This window comes from Schistocerca gregaria, chromosome 4 (assembly GCF_023897955.1).
Source record: "Schistocerca gregaria isolate iqSchGreg1 chromosome 4, iqSchGreg1.2, whole genome shotgun sequence".
Classification (NCBI taxonomy): domain Eukaryota; kingdom Metazoa; phylum Arthropoda; class Insecta; order Orthoptera; family Acrididae; genus Schistocerca; species Schistocerca gregaria.
The window spans coordinates 668,586,079-668,604,230 of NC_064923.1; the positions used below are offsets into that span (position 1 = coordinate 668,586,079).

An 18,152-nucleotide genomic window follows, 5' to 3' on the forward strand; every position below is an offset into this window, starting at 1 on the left:
GGACCAGGATTTTTGGTGGGATCAGCAGTGGTTTCACAGACGAAAGCAGTTTACAAAGTGAGTCATCATGTGGATCAACAGGTATGTGACTATCATAACACGTATGATCACAGTGCATCAAGATTAAAGACATTAACGGAACCTACAACTTCAAATATAAAGTCAAATTGCTCTCAGAGGAATACAGACAGAGACAAACTACTTACTTTTCTACAAGTTAACATACGTTATATTAGAAATAAAATTTTAGAATTAGAACATTTATGTAACACTGAGCATGTAGATGTTATGTGTGTATCTGAGCACTGGTTAACACAAGAACAAGTAAATATGTTCATTCACCAAGGGTATGTTGTGGGAGACATGATATGTAGAAAACAGAGAAAGAATGGTGGGGCGGGAATTTTTGTCAAAGAAGGAATAATGTTTTCCAGAATTGATGTATCTACATACTCCTCAGAACTAGATGGGGAGTTTAGTTGTGTAAAACTAATGAATGAAAATATAGTGGTAGTTAGTCTATATAGGTCGCCAGATGGTGATGTAAATTTGTTTATTGAAAAATGTGAATTAATAATTAAAAAAATATTGAAGAGAAAAACGAGAATTGCTATATGTGGTGATTTCAACATAGAAATAGTAAACACGCAGAGACCAGTTGCTAGGACATTTTTGAATATGCTAAGATCATTAGACCTCTATTGTACAAATAACTGTGCCACACGTAAGAATGCCTGTATAGACAATATTATTGTTAATTTCCATAGGGAGGATTTTACAGTTAGACTTGCAGGAAGTGGACTTGCAGATCATGAGCCACTACTCCTTACACTCTGTAAGAGGCAGCCAGTTAAAACTGAAGAATCTAAAGTAGTAGTGGTACAAAGACTGAAGGAAGAGTACATAAATATGTTTGTTGATAGATTAGGAAGTGCAGATTGGGACTTTATATATAATTGTCAATCTGGAAAAAGGGAAGCTGAAATTAGCTTTGGTAACTTCTTTAGAAAGTACACAGATTTATCCAAATGAAATGAAAAAGAAAAGTCTGAACTGGTTCACACAAGAGCTAGTAGAAATTAGAGGAAACTTGCATATGCTGTACCAGATGCATAAACAAGCCTCTGACCAAGGGGCAGAACAGAGTGTGAGCATTTGTAGGTCATATCTGAAATGCAAAAAATACTATAAAGCTAAACTTCTTCCGGCAAAAAAGCAAGCAGTGGAGAACTACACTCCTGGAAATTGAAATAAGAACACCGTGAATTCATTGTCCCAGGAAGGGGAAACTTTATTGACACATTCCTGGGGTCAGATACATCACATGATCACACTGACAGAACCACAGGCACATAGACACAGGCAACAGAGCATGCACAATGTCGGCACTAGTACAGTGTATATCCACCTTTCGCAGCAATGCAGGCTGCTATTCTCCCATGGAGACGATCGTAGAGATGCTGGATGTAGTCCTGTGGAACGGCTTGCCATGCCATTTCCACCTGGCGCCTCAGTTGGACCAGCGTTCGTGCTGGACGTGCAAACTGCTTCAGACGACCCTTCATCCAGTCCCAAACATGCTCAATGGGGGACAGATCTGGAGATCTTGCTGGCCAGAGTAGTTGACTTACACCTTCTAGAGCACGTTGGGTGGCACGGGATACATGCGGACGTGCATTGTCCTGTTGGAACAGCCAGTTCCCTTGCCGGTCTAGGAATGGTAGAACGATGGGTTCGATGACGGTTTGGATGTACCGTGCACTATTCAGTGTCCCCTCGACGATCACCAGAGGTGTACGGCCAGTGTAGGAGATCGCTGCCCACACCATAATGCCGGGTGTTGGCCCTGTGTGCCTCGGTCGTATGCAGTCCTGATTGTGGCGCTCACCTGCACGGTGCCAAACACGCATACGACCATCATTGGCACCAAGGCAGAAGCGACTCTCATCGCTGAAGACGACTCATCTCCATTCGTTCCTCCATTCACGCCTGTCGCGACACCACTGGAGGCGGGCTGCACGATGTTGGGGCGTGAGCGGAAGACGGCCTAACGGTGTGCGGGACCGTAATCCAGCTTCATGTAGACGGTTGCGAATGGTCCTCGCCGATACCCCAGGAGCAACAGTGTCCCTAATTTGCTGGGAAGTGGCGGTGCGGTCCCCTACGGCACTGCGTAGGATCCTACAGTCTTGGCGTGCATCCGTGCGTCACTGCGGTCTGGTCCCAGGTCGACGGGCACGTGCACCTTCCGCCGACCACTGGCGACAACATCGATGTACTGTGGAGACCTCACGCCCCACGTGTTGAGCAATCCGGCGGTACGTCCACCCGGCCTTCCACATGCCCACTATACGCCCTCGCTCAGAGTCCGTCAACTGCACATACGGTTCACGTCCACGCTGTCGCGGCATGCTACCAGTGTTAAGGACTGCGATGGAGCTCCGTATGCCACGGCAAACTGGCTGACATTGACGGCGGCGGTGCACAAATGCTGCGCAGCTAGCGCCATTCGACGGCCAGCACCGTGGTTCCTGGTGCTTCTGCTGTGTCGTGCGTGTGATCATTGCTTGTACAGCCGTCTCACAGTGTCCGGAGCAAGTATGGTGGGTCTGACACACCGGTGTCAATGTGTTCTTTTTTCCATTTCCAGGAGTGTATATAGAAAGAGCTCCAAATAAATGCAAGGCAGCCTGGCAAATAATAAAACAAGAGAATACACCGAAATGCACAGAAACAGCTCTGCTTGATCCTGAAGAATTATATGAGTACTTTTTTAACTCAGTTAAAGAAATAAGTAACAGTGTCAAAGCAACAAATTCATCTGCAATGAACCGTGTTGGAACACCGCTGCCTGTTAACTTGTCATTTCAATGGAGGGCTGTCACACCTGCTGATGTTATAAAGGCTGTATCCAAATTTTGAGGTTCTAAAAGTATGGACTGTTATTGGTTATCAAATAACATAATTAAAAAGACAATTCACTCAATCACCAAACCATTAGCTTATATTTTTAATAAATGTGCAGAATTTGGAGTTTTTCTGGATGCACTCAAGGTATCAAAAGTTGTCCCAGTTTTTAAAAAAGGAAACAAACATCTCCCCCAAAGCTACAGACCAGTCTCCACTGTGCTAATATTCTCAAAAGTATTTGAGGCGTTGATAAACACACAAATAAGCAACTTCTTTGAAAAACACAATACCCTATGTAACAATCAGTTTGTCTTTCGAAAGGGGAAGAACACAACAGGGGCCATCTTGGAAATCATTGACCAAACCTTAACAGCTTTTGAAAATAATAACATGGTATCACTGGTATTATGTGACCTAAGCAAATCTTTCGATTGCATTCCTGTTGACATACTACTGGGGAAACTAGTGTTTTATGGGGTGAGAGGGAGCACTTTATCTGTGATAAATTCTTATTTAAGTAACCGAAAACAATTCGTCTCAGTCAGAAATTTAAATTCTTCCATCATGGAAATCAGCACAGGTGTACCACAAGGGTCTATCCTTGGACCCTTCTTCTTCATTGTTGCTATTAATGGTTTACCTAAAAATATAGCTCACCCTGTTGTGTGTTATGCTGACAATACAACACTACTTACCACACATCAGAACATTTCAGATCTGAATAACCTAACAAAAGAAACACTAGATAAGGCCCTGGACTGGTTTGCAGCCAATAATCTCCTATGCAACCCTGGCGAGACACAGCAACTTTTAATGGGAACATCAAATGAAGTCGGTAACACTCTTAGGTATTCACATTGACTCAAAACTATATTGGGGGGAACATATCAATCATGTGTGTGAAAAAATATCTCGGGTGGCATACCTTCTCTTGAAACTAAGGGGGGTAGTGAGCTTGGAGTACCTCAGGGTGACATACTTTGGGCTATTCCAGTCACATATTTCATATGGTCTGATTATATGGGGACACTCCCCTCACTTCAAAAATGTATTGAAATTACAAAAAAAAAGTCATATGTATAATATGTAAAAGAGGTCATAGGGAGCACTGTCGTCCTCTTTTTTCCAGACTCAGAATACTTACAATTATAAATTTATACATCTACGTGTTTGTACTCTATATTAAAAATAATATTTCAGAATTTAGAGCCAGAAGGGAAATACACGAACACAACACCAGGGCTAACAGTAATTTAGACACACCACGCCACAGATTAGCGAGAACAGGAAATTCCCACATAGTTAACCCACTCAAAATGTTCAATAAACTGCCAGTTCATGTTCAGTCTCTGGATACTAATTCTTTTAAAATTAAGTGGTACAGCTGGCTGTCAGATCATCCATTCTATGACATTAAAGAATTGTTTGAGATGCCTGAGGAGAATATAAGCACTTAAAAGTTGTCTGTAATTAAACATATTATTTTGTGCTGTGGTTAATCATGTGTAATTACAAAGTTTATACTGTAAACAATAAAATACCATATTATATTAGATTATAAGATAACTTGTTGCGTTAACTTTTAAAAACTATCCTTTGTAATTTGGTACACTGCTATGCTTCAAATGTATTCTATAATGTATTGACAGAAGTTTATTTTATTATTCTGTATGTACTAGTACATCTTGTATGACGAAGCCGATATCATTGTAAAATGATGTACGGTGAATAAAATTCTTGATTCTTGATTCATGTCTCAAGTGTGACAAAAATGTTGTACTCTAATTAGTGAATAAGAAGCTTATGGCTACATGCAAACAAATTAAAACAGTTCATTAACTTTAGGCATGTGATGATGTGGTAAAGTCAAGCTGAAGTGTTCTGAAATATGAGGAGAAAGAATAGGCTGAATTCTATTTTAAAACTGATTAAAGAGTGATTTACTTACAGGAATTCAAACGTTTAGAGGGAGACATCGTAACCAGTCCTAGGAGACAGGCCAACCCCTGGTCACCTTGCTTCTATTAGCCTAACCTGGGCAGCAGCAGCAAGCAGGAAGCAAGGGTAGAGAAGGAAGATACCAGTGAGAAACAGTAAAGTTAGAAGTTCAGACATCCAGAGGCTATAGAAAAAAGATAGAACAGCATATGTGTGAATTAAAAAATGAGTTAGCATAGGCTGAAAGATCCAATCAAAAAACACACATTTCTGTTTATGTGTTACTGACCATCACCACCAACAACAACATTACCATCATCCTCGTAACCGAAGGAGAGATGCTTAGACATCATCCAGTGCAGAAAGTGAAAAGCAGAGAAGTATTACAACCACATGCATGAGAATTGTGATCCAACTCATGGAGCAAGCTCACAAGAAGTGTATCCCCTCAGTGAAATTATTCCTAACCGCTAGGCTTCATCACTGGATACACAAGATTGTAGATGAAGATTGCGGAAGATTTGATTACTTAATGTGTGTATTTGTGTTGTAAAATTAGTGTCTAAGATTCAAGGAGAATCTTCCCATGGCAGGGGAAGTGTAATGATCAAATTATGAAAGCCTGCCAGAAAAAAAAAAAAAAAAATCATCCAGCTGGGCGTATCAGCTGTAAACCATGTAACTTAGGTAGAGGCACACAGTGCAAGCCATTTTTGTCAGTCCTTTAGGAGGTCATATACATTGAGATACGGCTGATTTCAAACTCACTGATTGTGCCTTGCAGGTAAAAAACAACACAGTCATGTTTCATCTGTAAGCAGACAGCCTCAAGGCTGTGTATATAGGCCCTCAAACACCAAGTGAGGCAGAGTTTGGCAGACTTCAAGAGTTCCAGTGACAGCCATATCAGATGAACGAGCCTATAGCAGATGCTATTTAATTGAGCAGCGAGGCTCAGTTAACTTTGTGCACTAAGGAGGATTTGCAAAGCTAGCATGTACATACCTTAGGAACTAGGGTTATTGGTTTCTGTCATATATTTGTCTTCATATACATATGTCTCTGTATCACTTATATTGCGATGAGTACTTGGACAAATGGGTTTGATTAAATATATACCATCTTTTAACCATTTTACAATAATTAATTAGGTGTTTTTATATGGACAACATTGGCACTTGTAATATTTACTAAGAATCCACATTGGTTTTAACTCATCAGAAGAGATCACCAAGCTTTCTCATCAGCCCAGTCATCATTCTACATGTTAGTTATCTGTGGATGCACATGCACACTCTACAAGGAACCTGCTTTTCTTTGTTTATAATTAGATTGTTATAGCTGAACCACTGTTCTACACTGTTCATTGTTTGGATAGTGGAGTCTTTTAGATTTTCTTCTGTTTTATCACTGATAAGGAAGATTGTATTGTCTGCAAATTGGAGGGTAGTGTGGCAATACTTGTTGTACATAGGATCATTGACACAGAGAAGAAACAGTCTGGGTTCTAATACTGATCCTTGAGGAATGCCATATTTTAGTATTCTGAATAGTAGTAGCTGATTTTGTTATGGTCAGTATATTGCACTTCAACCACATGTTTGCGACCACATAGGTATGTCCTGAGCCACTCATTGGATATACCTCTAATTCCTAATTGGTCAAGTTTCTGCAGTAGGGCATTATGGTCAATGATGTTAAAAGCTTTAGATAAATCAAGACATATGCCCATCACAAACTCACTTGCATCCAGTTTAGTATAGATTTCATTAAGAAATTCAAATATAACACTTTCAGTTGAATAGCCTTCCCTGAAGCCATGCTTTGAGGGAGAGAGAATTTTATTTTTATTTAGGAAATCAGACAATCTCTTATAAAATTTTTTTGAAAATACAGGCAGTAGGGCTATTGGTCTATAATTTGAAACATTTTCTGGATTTCCTTCATTGAGCAGTGGTTTCAGTTTTGCTGTTTTTAAGCATGAAGGAAAGTTTCCTGGTGCCAGTGAGCTGTTGCACAAGTGTACAAGACAGCATTTTTTAATAATTATATCAGATTAGATTTACTTTCATTCCAATTGATCTGTAGTGAGGAGGTCCTCCAGGATGTAGAACAAGTCAGAAAATCAACAATACATGACAATTATTTACAACTAAAACAAATAAGCTAATGTACCACTCCACAGATCCCAAGTGCAATGATCATAATTTTGGAATGAACGCTACATGAAAGAGTCATTTTACAAATACTAATGCACTGAATTTAAAATGAAAAAAGTTATTTCAATTTATTTATAAGGGAATAAACGTGTAATACAACTTCTATAATATTTATTTACAATGAACACATTACTGCACTGAAATGGTGCAGAAGTTAGATTGTACTTACACACACACACACACACACACACACACACACGTGCATTTACAATGAACACATTACTGCAGTGAATTTATGAAGAAGCTATATTCTACTCACACACAAATCAGTGGTTTTTACTGAGAAATTCATCCATGGAGTAGAAGGAGTTGGCCACCAATTAGTCCTTTAGGCTTCTCTTAAACTGAATTTCATTGGTTGTTAAGCTTTTTATGGCTGCTGGCAAGTTATTGAAAATGTGTGTTCCTGAATAATGCACACCTTTTTGTACAAGACTACGTGGCTTTAAATCCTTGTGAAGATTATTCTTATTTCTAGTATTGATTCCATGAATTGAGCTGTTGGTTTGAAAAAGTGATATATTTTTAATGACAAATTTCATTAAGGAATAAATATGTTGTGAAGCAGTAGTATTGTATTGTATTTCTATTGATCCAGGCTATCATAGTATTGTACACCTGTACTTATAATATTGGACAGGTCAAGAGAGCTATTTGCAAGTAATTTATACAAATTGATTTTTACATTATTTTGTAGCAAGGAAATAATCTATCTTAAACAAAACAGTTAATATAAATCATAGAATTGTAAGGTTGTGTATATGATATTGGACAGGTCAAGAGAACATATTTGCAAGTAATTTTTAATAAATTGATTTTACATATTTGTAATGAGGAACAGTAAATACAACAGTAAATACAAATGTTGTATGGTAAAATACAAACAGCCAATACAAATGAAATAGTAAAGTAGTCCAGTGTATTTCATAGACATGCACAGTATATAATAATCCAGTATATTTCATAGACATGCACAGTATATAATTTTCAGACCTAATTGAACATTTATCATAAAATTGTTTACAATTTTAATCCCTTTCAAAAAAAAGATTAACTACATAAAAGCAGTGGTCCAAGAGATATTTTTTTAACTTATGTGTGAAGGCTCTTGGGTTCTTTGTTGCTTTGGTTTCATTTGGTAAATTATTATACATTTGTATCCCAACATTTAAAACACTTTTTTGGTAGCAGGTAGTTCTGGACTTAATCATATGTAGGTCAGATTGCTGCCTTGTTGCATAGTTATGAATATCTCCATTGAATTATAGTGTGCAGTCATTGTTTAACAGGTATGACTTGACAAATGATACGATATTATAAATGTAAACAGAGGGCAGTGTCATAATGTCATATGTTTTGCAATGTTGTCTGCATGATTCATTATGTCTTAGGTTACATATTAAGTATATTGCCTTTTTTTGCATTTTGAAAAATATATCTGCCTCCAGGTGAGTTCCCCCAAAATATGATATCATACTGTAATGTAGAATGGAAGTAAGCATAATATACATGTATGAGAATAGATTTTTTGATAGATTTTTTGAGTTTCCTTAAAATGTAACACACAGTTGATAGCTTTTTTGAGATATAATTTGTGTGAGTCTCCCACTTAAGATTTTCTTCAGTATCCCTAGTACCCTAAACAGGCTTCTGCAGGATGTTCTTGAGTTCACACCACATATAACTCTTACTGCACGTTTTTGTGCCCAGAAAACTTTAGCTTGGCTTGATGAATTACCCCAAAAAAATAATCCCATATGACATTATGGAATGAAAGTAAGCATAGTATGCCAGCTTTTTCATTTTTATATCCCCTATGTCTGACACAATTCGCATTGCAAATAGAGATTTGTTAAGACGCTTCAGCAGTGATGTGCTCGTCCCAGTTGAATTTATTATCAAGCTGTAATCCCAAGAATTTAACACTGTCCACTTCTTCTATCTGCTTGTTATCGTATGTTAGGCATATACTTGTGGGACACCCCTTACAAGTTCTGAACTGCATGTAGTTTGTTTTTTCAAAGCTTAGTGACAAAGAATTGGCTAGAAACCAGTGATTAATGTCCACAAATATTTTATTAGCTGATCTTTCGAAGACTACACCTGATTTGCTATTTATTGCAATGTTTGTATCTTGGAAAACAAAACGAACTTGGCATCTGGTAATGTTACTGATGAAAGGTCATTGATATACACAAGAAGAAGTAAGGGCCCCAAAATGGAACCCCACATGTAATTAGTTCCCAGTTGGATGATGCCTGATAGCTTGATACATGTCTCTTTCCTAATAACACCATTTGTTTCCTGTCAGAGATTTAAGATTTGAACCATTTTGCAGCATTTCCCGTTACACTATAATATTCTAATTTATATAAAAGGATATTGTGATTTACACAGTCAAATGCCTTTGACAGATCTTAAAATATACCAGTTGCCTCCAACTTTTTGTCTAATGAATTAAGCACATTTTCACTGTAAGTGTAGATAGCCTTCTCAATATCAGAAACCTTCAGAAATCCAAACTGTGACTTTGACAGTATGTTATTTGAGATAAGATGGTTATAAAACCCATTGTACATTACTTTTCCTAAAATTTTTGAGAATGCTGGTAACAGTGAAACTGGACAGAAATTTGATGCTATTTCTTTATCTCCCTTCATAAACTGTGGCTTAACTTCAGCATATTTCAACCATTCACGAAATATTCCACTGATAAATGACTGGTTACACAGATAGCTTAATATGTTACTTATCTCAGAATCACATTCCTTAATTAGCTTTGTTGACATTTCATCATATCCACTAGATGTTTTTGATTTTAAAATTTTATGAGGGTCAAATTCATATTAAGGAAGTTACTTAAAATGTCTGGTGTAAGGTATTCCATAGCAAAATATACCAAACCTGACAACACCATCTTTTCAGTAACACTTATAAAATGTATAAAATGTTTGTTAAAAACTTCTGCAACACTATACACATCTGTCACCAATGTATCATTTACCCTTAATGCTATTTGTTCCTCTTCATGTTTGGCTCTATCGGTCTCCTCCTTCACTATATCCCATATTGTCTTTATTTTGTTATCTGATATGACTATCTTTCCCTAGTAATATATTTGCTTTGATGTCCATATTACAGTCTTTAATATTTTGCAGTATTTCTTGTAATGTGCTATAGCATCAACATCGGAACTGTTTCAGATTGACAGATACAGTTTTCTTTTTGATTTACAAGATACCCCTATTGCTTGAGCTTCTTTGTAGACTTTGCTCTAACCTTGGTAAGTTTGGGGGGAAAACAGTGTTTGAATGAGGTAAGCACTTCATTAGTAAAAGGGTTATATTTTTCATTCATGCCATGATCACTGTAAACATCAGTCCAGTGAATGTCTCTGAGGAGTGTCCTAATTGTATCTGGTATTCCATCAATTCCATGTCAGTACCCTGTTTTCAAGGTTTTTTATAACCGATACAATTTCTTCAGTATTTGTGGGTGAAAGTAACAATGATGTAGACACATTTCTCACGCTGTTGCATGACAGAGGTGATATTTTGTTGTTTTCTTCCAGTCCACTCACCAACTGTTCACTTACATTTGCAAAATATTTGTTGAAGGTCCCTGCCATTTTTGTTGGGCAAGAAATCATTTGTCCTTCATAACATAAGTAGCTATAGATTTGTTTTTTGAATTTTCAATGTATTTGTCATTTGCCATTGTTTTAGCTTTCCCTTCAATATTTTTGAGGATCCTCTTGTAATTCTTCAGGTACAAATGAAATTCATGAGGCATGTTCTGTGTCTTTGCTATATTGTGTAATCTCCTTTTCTCTGAACAAGAGATTCTAATACCTGTTGTAATCCATTTGTTCTTTTTGAAGTTAGGTTGATATTTTTTTAAAATGGAAATGCAGCTTCAAAGTATTACATGAAGATTTCGATGAATTTTTCAAACTTTTGTTAGTATTTTCACAAGTATACACTTCATACCAGGTTTCTTCACTTAGTCTCTGTATAAAAAAGTTTATTTGTTTGTTAGTGAATTTTCTTGTTTCTTTTACAAGTTCCTCTTTCTCAGTTGTTTCACGTGTGGTGTGTAAAGCAATAAACTGAGCATAGTGATCACTGAAGCCAGTATTAAGATTTGTGGCACAGAAATTGTTATTTACGTTTGTGTTTATTAATAGCTGATCAATTGTAGAGATAGTTGTTGGTGTAACTCTTGTAGGAGAATCTATGGTGGCTTTTATGTTATATGTTTCCAGTAGGGCCCTTAAGCTTTGCTGGTCATTTGAGATTTCTTGAAAATCAATATTAAAATCTCCACATATGATCACTGTTTTGTTGTAGTTTATATAGTATGTAAAGCTCCTTCTAGTTGATGACAGAAATCATTTAAGTTCCCATCAGGGCTCCTATATACACAGATGATTATGCAGAGAGTTCAACTGTAGATACTTCAAAAACTTACATTCAGCTAACAGTTCAATGGGTTTTATGTTACAATAATCAATGCCACTTTTAACAAATAAACATGACCCTCCATGACTGGATGTAATTCTAGAGAATGATGATGAAAGATTGAAGTCTGAATGTTTTGTGACTGACATTGCATCTTTAGGCAGCCAGTGTTCAGTTATACACATTACAGAAGTGTTTTTTAGCTCATCAGTACATAAAATTTCAAGTTCACGTAATTTCTTTAGCAATTATTGGACATTTTGGTGAATCAGCATGAAATTAAAAGACTTGTTAGCTTTTAGCATATTGTTAGACTTTGGAATATTTAATTGATAACTTACCTTTATCTTGTCAATAAAAAAATCATTCAGGAGTGCTGGAAGTACTGCTTTTCTTTTCCTGACTGCACCTATTCTTCTATTATCATTTGCAGCAGAATTTCCTTCTGTGTCTGGCTCCTCTGGTAGTTGTTCAGCTGCTCTGGTTGTTGATTTTGCTGCTGATACTACTGTTGACAATATTGCTGCTGGTGTTAGAGCTGGGTCTGCAATTGGTGGAGCTGTTACTGCATTCATTGTTGTTGCTGTGCCTGAATATTGGAGGCACCTTGTTACTTCTTTTGTTGTTGTTAAGTTGGTGAGTGAGGTCTTGCTGGCATTGTTTCCTTCGAATATTGGGGGGATTAATCCAGGATGATTTTGCTTTTGAGTGTTTGATCCCTCTTGTTGATAATTTCTTCTGTTTTTCCAATGAGCAGTTTTTTACCCATGTAGTTAACGTGCAATCCATGTAATGTTTGGAATCTGTGCCCAATATTGTTAACATTTATGAGTTCTACATTTCTGAAATGTTTACAAAGTAATGAAATTTGTTGGTTGGCATTGATTATTTCTATTTTTACACATGACCAAGATGGTAAGTCATGCCAATGTGGGATGTTCAGCACTAAAACATTTGTGTGTGTCAACTGTCCTAAGCACCTTTTTAGTTATTGTTTTGCTTTGTGAGTTTCATTTTTGTACACATCATTTGACCCACCAAACAGCACAAAAAATTCTTCAGAGCATAAGTCCGCAATGTCAGTATGCTTGCAAACTTCCGGCATAGAAGGACCGGGCTTTATGTAAGCAATTGTTTGTACACTGAGCTGATCATTCAGAAGGCGAGCAAATCCATGACCATGACTGTCTGCCATCACAACTACTTTTCTTCATTTTGGTTTCTCTGCATGTTTAGAAGACCCGCCAGTGTTATAGCCAAATAATTTAGTATCAGCGCTGGATAAACACTTGATATTTAGATCACACAAGTGTTCAGACCTTTCAGTCTCATTTTCTTTCATAACAGTAATTGAGTTGTTAGACATTCCTTCGGATGTGTCACTCCACATATTTGTAGTTTCATATTCAGCTCAGAAATTAGTTTTATCTCATGCACAATGTTTCTTATCTTGCACAGTTGATTGCACACTGAATCTGCTTGTAAACACAATATTTGGTTCATACTATAAGCTTCGTTGAGAATGAGGCACTTTGTTTTTCACTTTGTCTATCTTTGATAGTTCCTACATTACACAAAGATAAGATATGCTAGTAAGATTATGCAAGCAAGTGAAGCAGTGGTTATACAAAGTAATTTTTTTTTAATACAACAAGAGAAATTATAGTAACAGAAACAAAGGAAAAATGGAGCATGTGAGTAAGAAGGGTAATTTACAACATGGCCTGGGTGGGATTATGAGTTATATCTGCAATTAGAAGTGGTGAGTAAGGGAACAATAACTGATCATTCTGTGCTAAGCTGGCCTTCTCTAAGCAGGTGGTCTGCAAAAGTCACAAGTTGAAACAAACTATTACATCTCATCCATAAGAGAAGGAAGATGAATTATCTTGAAATAACAGAAATTAATAAACATATGTCCATCAGTCCAAGCTTAGTACTGAATGAGCAGACACAGTTCCCTTACTGGTCATGTCTAACTGCAGATACTAATAATCCCACCCAGGCCATGTTGTAAATTACCGTTGTTACTCGCATGCCCCATTTTCCTTTGTTTCAGTTACTATAACTTCTCTTGTTGTGCTACGAAATATTAGTTTGTATGTTCACAGCTGCTTCACTTACCTGCTTAAACATGTCACCCAAGTTTTCTGTTCAATTTATTTTCTTTTATGAACAACTGATATAATTAGTACACAGTTCATTATTTAATTTTTTACATGTTTTGCTTATTTACACTGAAATATTCCCTTTTGTTTTGTTCTTAAATTTAACATTAACATTTTTCATCTCTGGGAATGGAAATATTCTGTAGATGCACTAGTTGGAAATCTTTGCTCCAACAAAATTTCTCTGCGCCTTACACTTATCTTTCTACCTGATGCTGGTGTAATAGCCAAAAACTGATTTGTGAAATAAATAATAAATATTGTAGAACATTACACCAATGTGTGTGTTTTCATTCATAATGTATAGAATGTTCTACCAAGAACTGATGGAACAGTCAATTAATGGAACTATTGTACAATTATTGCAGTGTAGGAGTGAAAACTGGGCTCTAACATCTGACCAAATAGTACAGGTAGAGGTGACTGAAATGAACTTCAGCTTACATGTAGTATGTTATTCACTACTTGACCGTAAAAGTACTGAAGATGTTCAAGAGGAGCTGGAAGTTCAGATCAACTGACATAGTAATGAAATACAGGAACAACTGATTACAATGCCTGCATCAAATGCCTGGACCTAGGCTGAAAAAAACTGCTTGGTAATACTAACCCAGTAGGTCCAAAAAGGCAAGGATACCTCTGGAAAATATTGTAGGACTAGAAAGAAGTTAGAACAGACTTAAAGGACAAAGTGCTAATACTCCTGCTGCTACTGATATTATGATGGTGGTATCATAAAAATACTTTAAAGCCTAATAAAGATGCCACTGGAAAATCCAGGATGATATTTGAATGTTTATATGAAGACAGTTTACTGTTCAATTGATAGAGTAAATCAAGAGGAGCAGACAGGTGCATTTTTGGAGAGATATCTTTCTCAGAGAACTAGCAACACAAATAACAACGTGAAAAGGCCAGATTGGAGGTATTGAGGCATTGAGTGGCAGACAGGCATATTGATGAAAGACTGATTGATGTGATCAGCTATTGGACAAATTCCTTTGTCAGATTTAAGCAAAACATGCACACATTCACACATGCGTAACTCACACACACACACACACACACACACACACACACACACACACACACACACACACACACACATCCCCACTGTTGTGTCCAAATGAGACAGGCCTGCCACCCTTCCCCTCACAGTGCTGCAGTGAAGAAAGGCCGTATTCTACCTACAGTTAGGCCAATAACCTGGTCACAGACTTGAGCCACAAACCTTACCTTTAAATGATATCTTTTAGATGGTGACAACACTAATTAAACTCTTCCACAAAATCAGAAGAACATGCAACAGCACTACACATGGATAGATAATATGTTAATGCAGCAGGTAAAAGAAAGAACAAAAGTTATCCAGGTAACATATTTCCTAAAGCATTACATGCAGTCAAGAATATATGCATACTGGATGGTCTCTATGTCAACATTGTTAGAATATAGTTATTTTCTGAATGTTTTGCTACATGGAGTGTTGGTTTGTAATAAAACCAAAAGGGAGTTTCTTTTGTTTGTTGTAAGTAATTGTAAAAATTAGTTAAAGGTTTATAATGTCCGTTATCCATTAAATATATCATCAGTAAGAAAGATCAGTGAATATACTTCAAGCAATCATTATGTTGATTGAAAGGGCAAGAAGTTACTGTTACACTAATCAACACATTTTCTTACAGGCAGCATATTTCAAAAATCTGTGGTCCAAAATAAAACAGGCTCCTGCTGCTGTGACTACATGGGATACAGGTGTTGATGAACAACTTCTGCATTACATAGGCATAAAATCAGTTACCTACCCAGATAATTTTGTAAGTACATGACCTTCATTTATTGCATCACACCTATTTATCTATTATCAATGGCTCAGTGAACATAGTATCAATCCAATTAGTCAATGTATTATACAGATCAGTGAATATACTTGAAGCAATCATTATGTTAATTGAAAGGGGAAGAAGTTACTGTTACACTAATAAACACATTTTCTTACAGGCAGTATACATGTGTACAGCATAATGAATTTAAAATATTTTTGAAAATAAACTTTGGATAAGAACATAATATGCAAGTTTTAAATTCTTTAACTTTTAAAGGAGACAGAAATCCATGATACACATTACCCATGCAAAATATTTGACATTGTATTCATAAAGGCAGTGCTGCTCTGACAATCACTGTCTCTGAATTTTACAAGTGATGTGTCTGAAAAATGGAGTCAGCATCATTTCACAATGAACTGCGCATTAAGATCAATGAGAAAAGAGTTAATATTACAAGATCAACGAGAAAAGAGTTAATATTTCCTACCATGCATAATGAACACACATTTTTAAACTCTTGTCCATGAGTTAAGTGATTTTTTTGGGATCTGCAGCTGGGCAGCAGGGAAATACATTACACACATGGTACACTGTTATGAGATCATTTAGTCTGTTTGCAAATGTCCACACGGTGAGACATTTTGTTTGTATTGGTGGTGACTGTTAACTGTATTTATCTGGCACATAGTATTTGATTTGCAGGGAAGTGGGACACTGCACATGCACAGCTCATTACTAGTCCATCCACAGTCAGCACAAAATAACTTACAAGTTGAATGCAATTTGCAGTATCAATTCTAATTCTGAAGAAGACTCCAGGAGGGAGGAAACATTCAACAGGAGTGTGGTCAATATTTAACATGTACTGCAACCCAGAGTCAGGAATAATAGCTTGCCTTAAGTGCTCAAAGATGTCATACCAACAAAGGCTCAGAGGCCCCATGACCACTTCTGAGATACACATTTTCTTTTGTGATATCAAGAGTGTGGTGCAAGCACAGTGACACATTATACACATTCATTTGGTACAAAGGCTCTATTTAGTATGACAAATGTGTTGATTTGCCCAAGATAAGTGGGCCAAGGAATAGTGGAGATGTGTCTTGTCCATGGATGAGTCTCAGTTTTGTCTGTCATGAGAATTTCAGTATCCATTCATTTTCTGTGCTGCTGAAACCTATTATAATCTTTCCAGTATTGAGAAAAGGGATAACGTGGTTGGTGGCAGTGTTCTTGTCTGTTCTAACATTATGCCAGAAGCATGGGTGCACTACTGCAACAGAATGTGTGAATTTGTCATGGAAAATATGGACCTGAATACCATTTCTTGAATGATAATGCCCAACCCCACAGGAATGCCCTGATAAATACGTACCTGCAACATGAAGATATCATACATCATACATTTAGAGTAATCTCTTCATTCATCATTGAAATGTGTAAGACATTACTAAGGACACAGCATGTCCTGTTATTTTCCAAAGAATATTCATAAGATAGGCAATTCCTTGGTTTACTTGATCCACAGACAGTTTCTTCTAGGATGCAAGAGAATTCTGTAATGAATAAAAAGTTTATGTTGCAGATTACAGGAGAAAGTAAGTACCTCCACTTGCTTATTCCCTCTCTCCTGGCCTTTTATGTCTGTTGTGCCATTCTCATAGCCCTAAATGCACCTGTTCCTGGTTTTCATTTCTCCATCTACCTGTTTCCTTGTTTCTTATTACTTTGCTCTGGTCCTTTATTTAACTACAGTTCATAATCCAATGAACTTCCATGTACATTGTTCTCTCAATGGTCTGTCTCCCTCTCTTTTCTGCTGTCTTCCCTACCCTCTATCCCCCCTTTCATCACACCAACATGTTATCACCACTACCTGCACTAGAAATATCTCTCTCTGGTGTAGTATCTCCTTCTTTTGCTGTCTCATTCTCTCCTAGCTTGTGCCTCTGGCTTCCTTTTGCTTCAGGTATTACAGACTGATGATGGATCAGCAAAGATACAGTGAAGCTAATACAGCAAAGATCAATTTGATAGCCGGCCAGAGTGGCCGAGTGGTTCTAGGTGCTACAGTCTGGAACCGCGCGACCACTAAGGTCGCAGGTTCGATTCCTGCCTTGGGCATGGATGTTTGTGATGTCCTTAGGTTAGTTAGGTTTAGTAGTTCTAAGTTCTAGGGGACTGATGACCTCAGAAGTTAAGTCCCATAGTGCTCAGAGCCATTTGAACCATATTGAATTAATTTGATAATGAATTGAGAGATAATGGTTTGAATGAGTGTCAGAAATATTCTGAGAAGAGGAACTCTTCCGCTGCTGAGTATGGCAACTAGCTGTGTTCAACAGTTGTAAAACGAGTGTCAATTTCTATTATTGCTGATTTCACAGGAAAATTAATTTGGATTCATTAGTTGTAACCATCATCCATATAATTGGTATGTGTTTTATAATGATGTGGTGTAGATTATGGAGCCCTCCCCATAATGCTCCAAACATTCTCAACTGGGGAGAGATGTGGTGACCTTGCCGGCCTATGTAGGATATGTTGAGCACAAAGACAAGCAGTAGCAACTGTAATCTCTTTTGTACTTGCAGAATAAATTGTGACTGCTTGAAGGTATAAATAAAA

The 18,152-nt window shown here is 37.1% G+C and overlaps 1 protein-coding gene across 1 annotated transcript in view; it reads left to right on the forward strand.

The window, feature by feature from the left end:
• The window catches only part of LOC126268186 (probable 2-oxoglutarate dehydrogenase E1 component DHKTD1 homolog, mitochondrial), a 328,733-nt gene that overhangs the window by 209,287 nt on the left and 101,294 nt on the right, over positions 1 to 18,152 (forward strand). Inside the window, exon 11 of the mRNA XM_049973793.1 lies at positions 15,381 to 15,512. Within this exon, the coding sequence (XP_049829750.1) occupies positions 15,381 to 15,512 (132 nt within the window). The remainder of the gene's footprint in view (positions 1 to 15,380; positions 15,513 to 18,152) is intronic.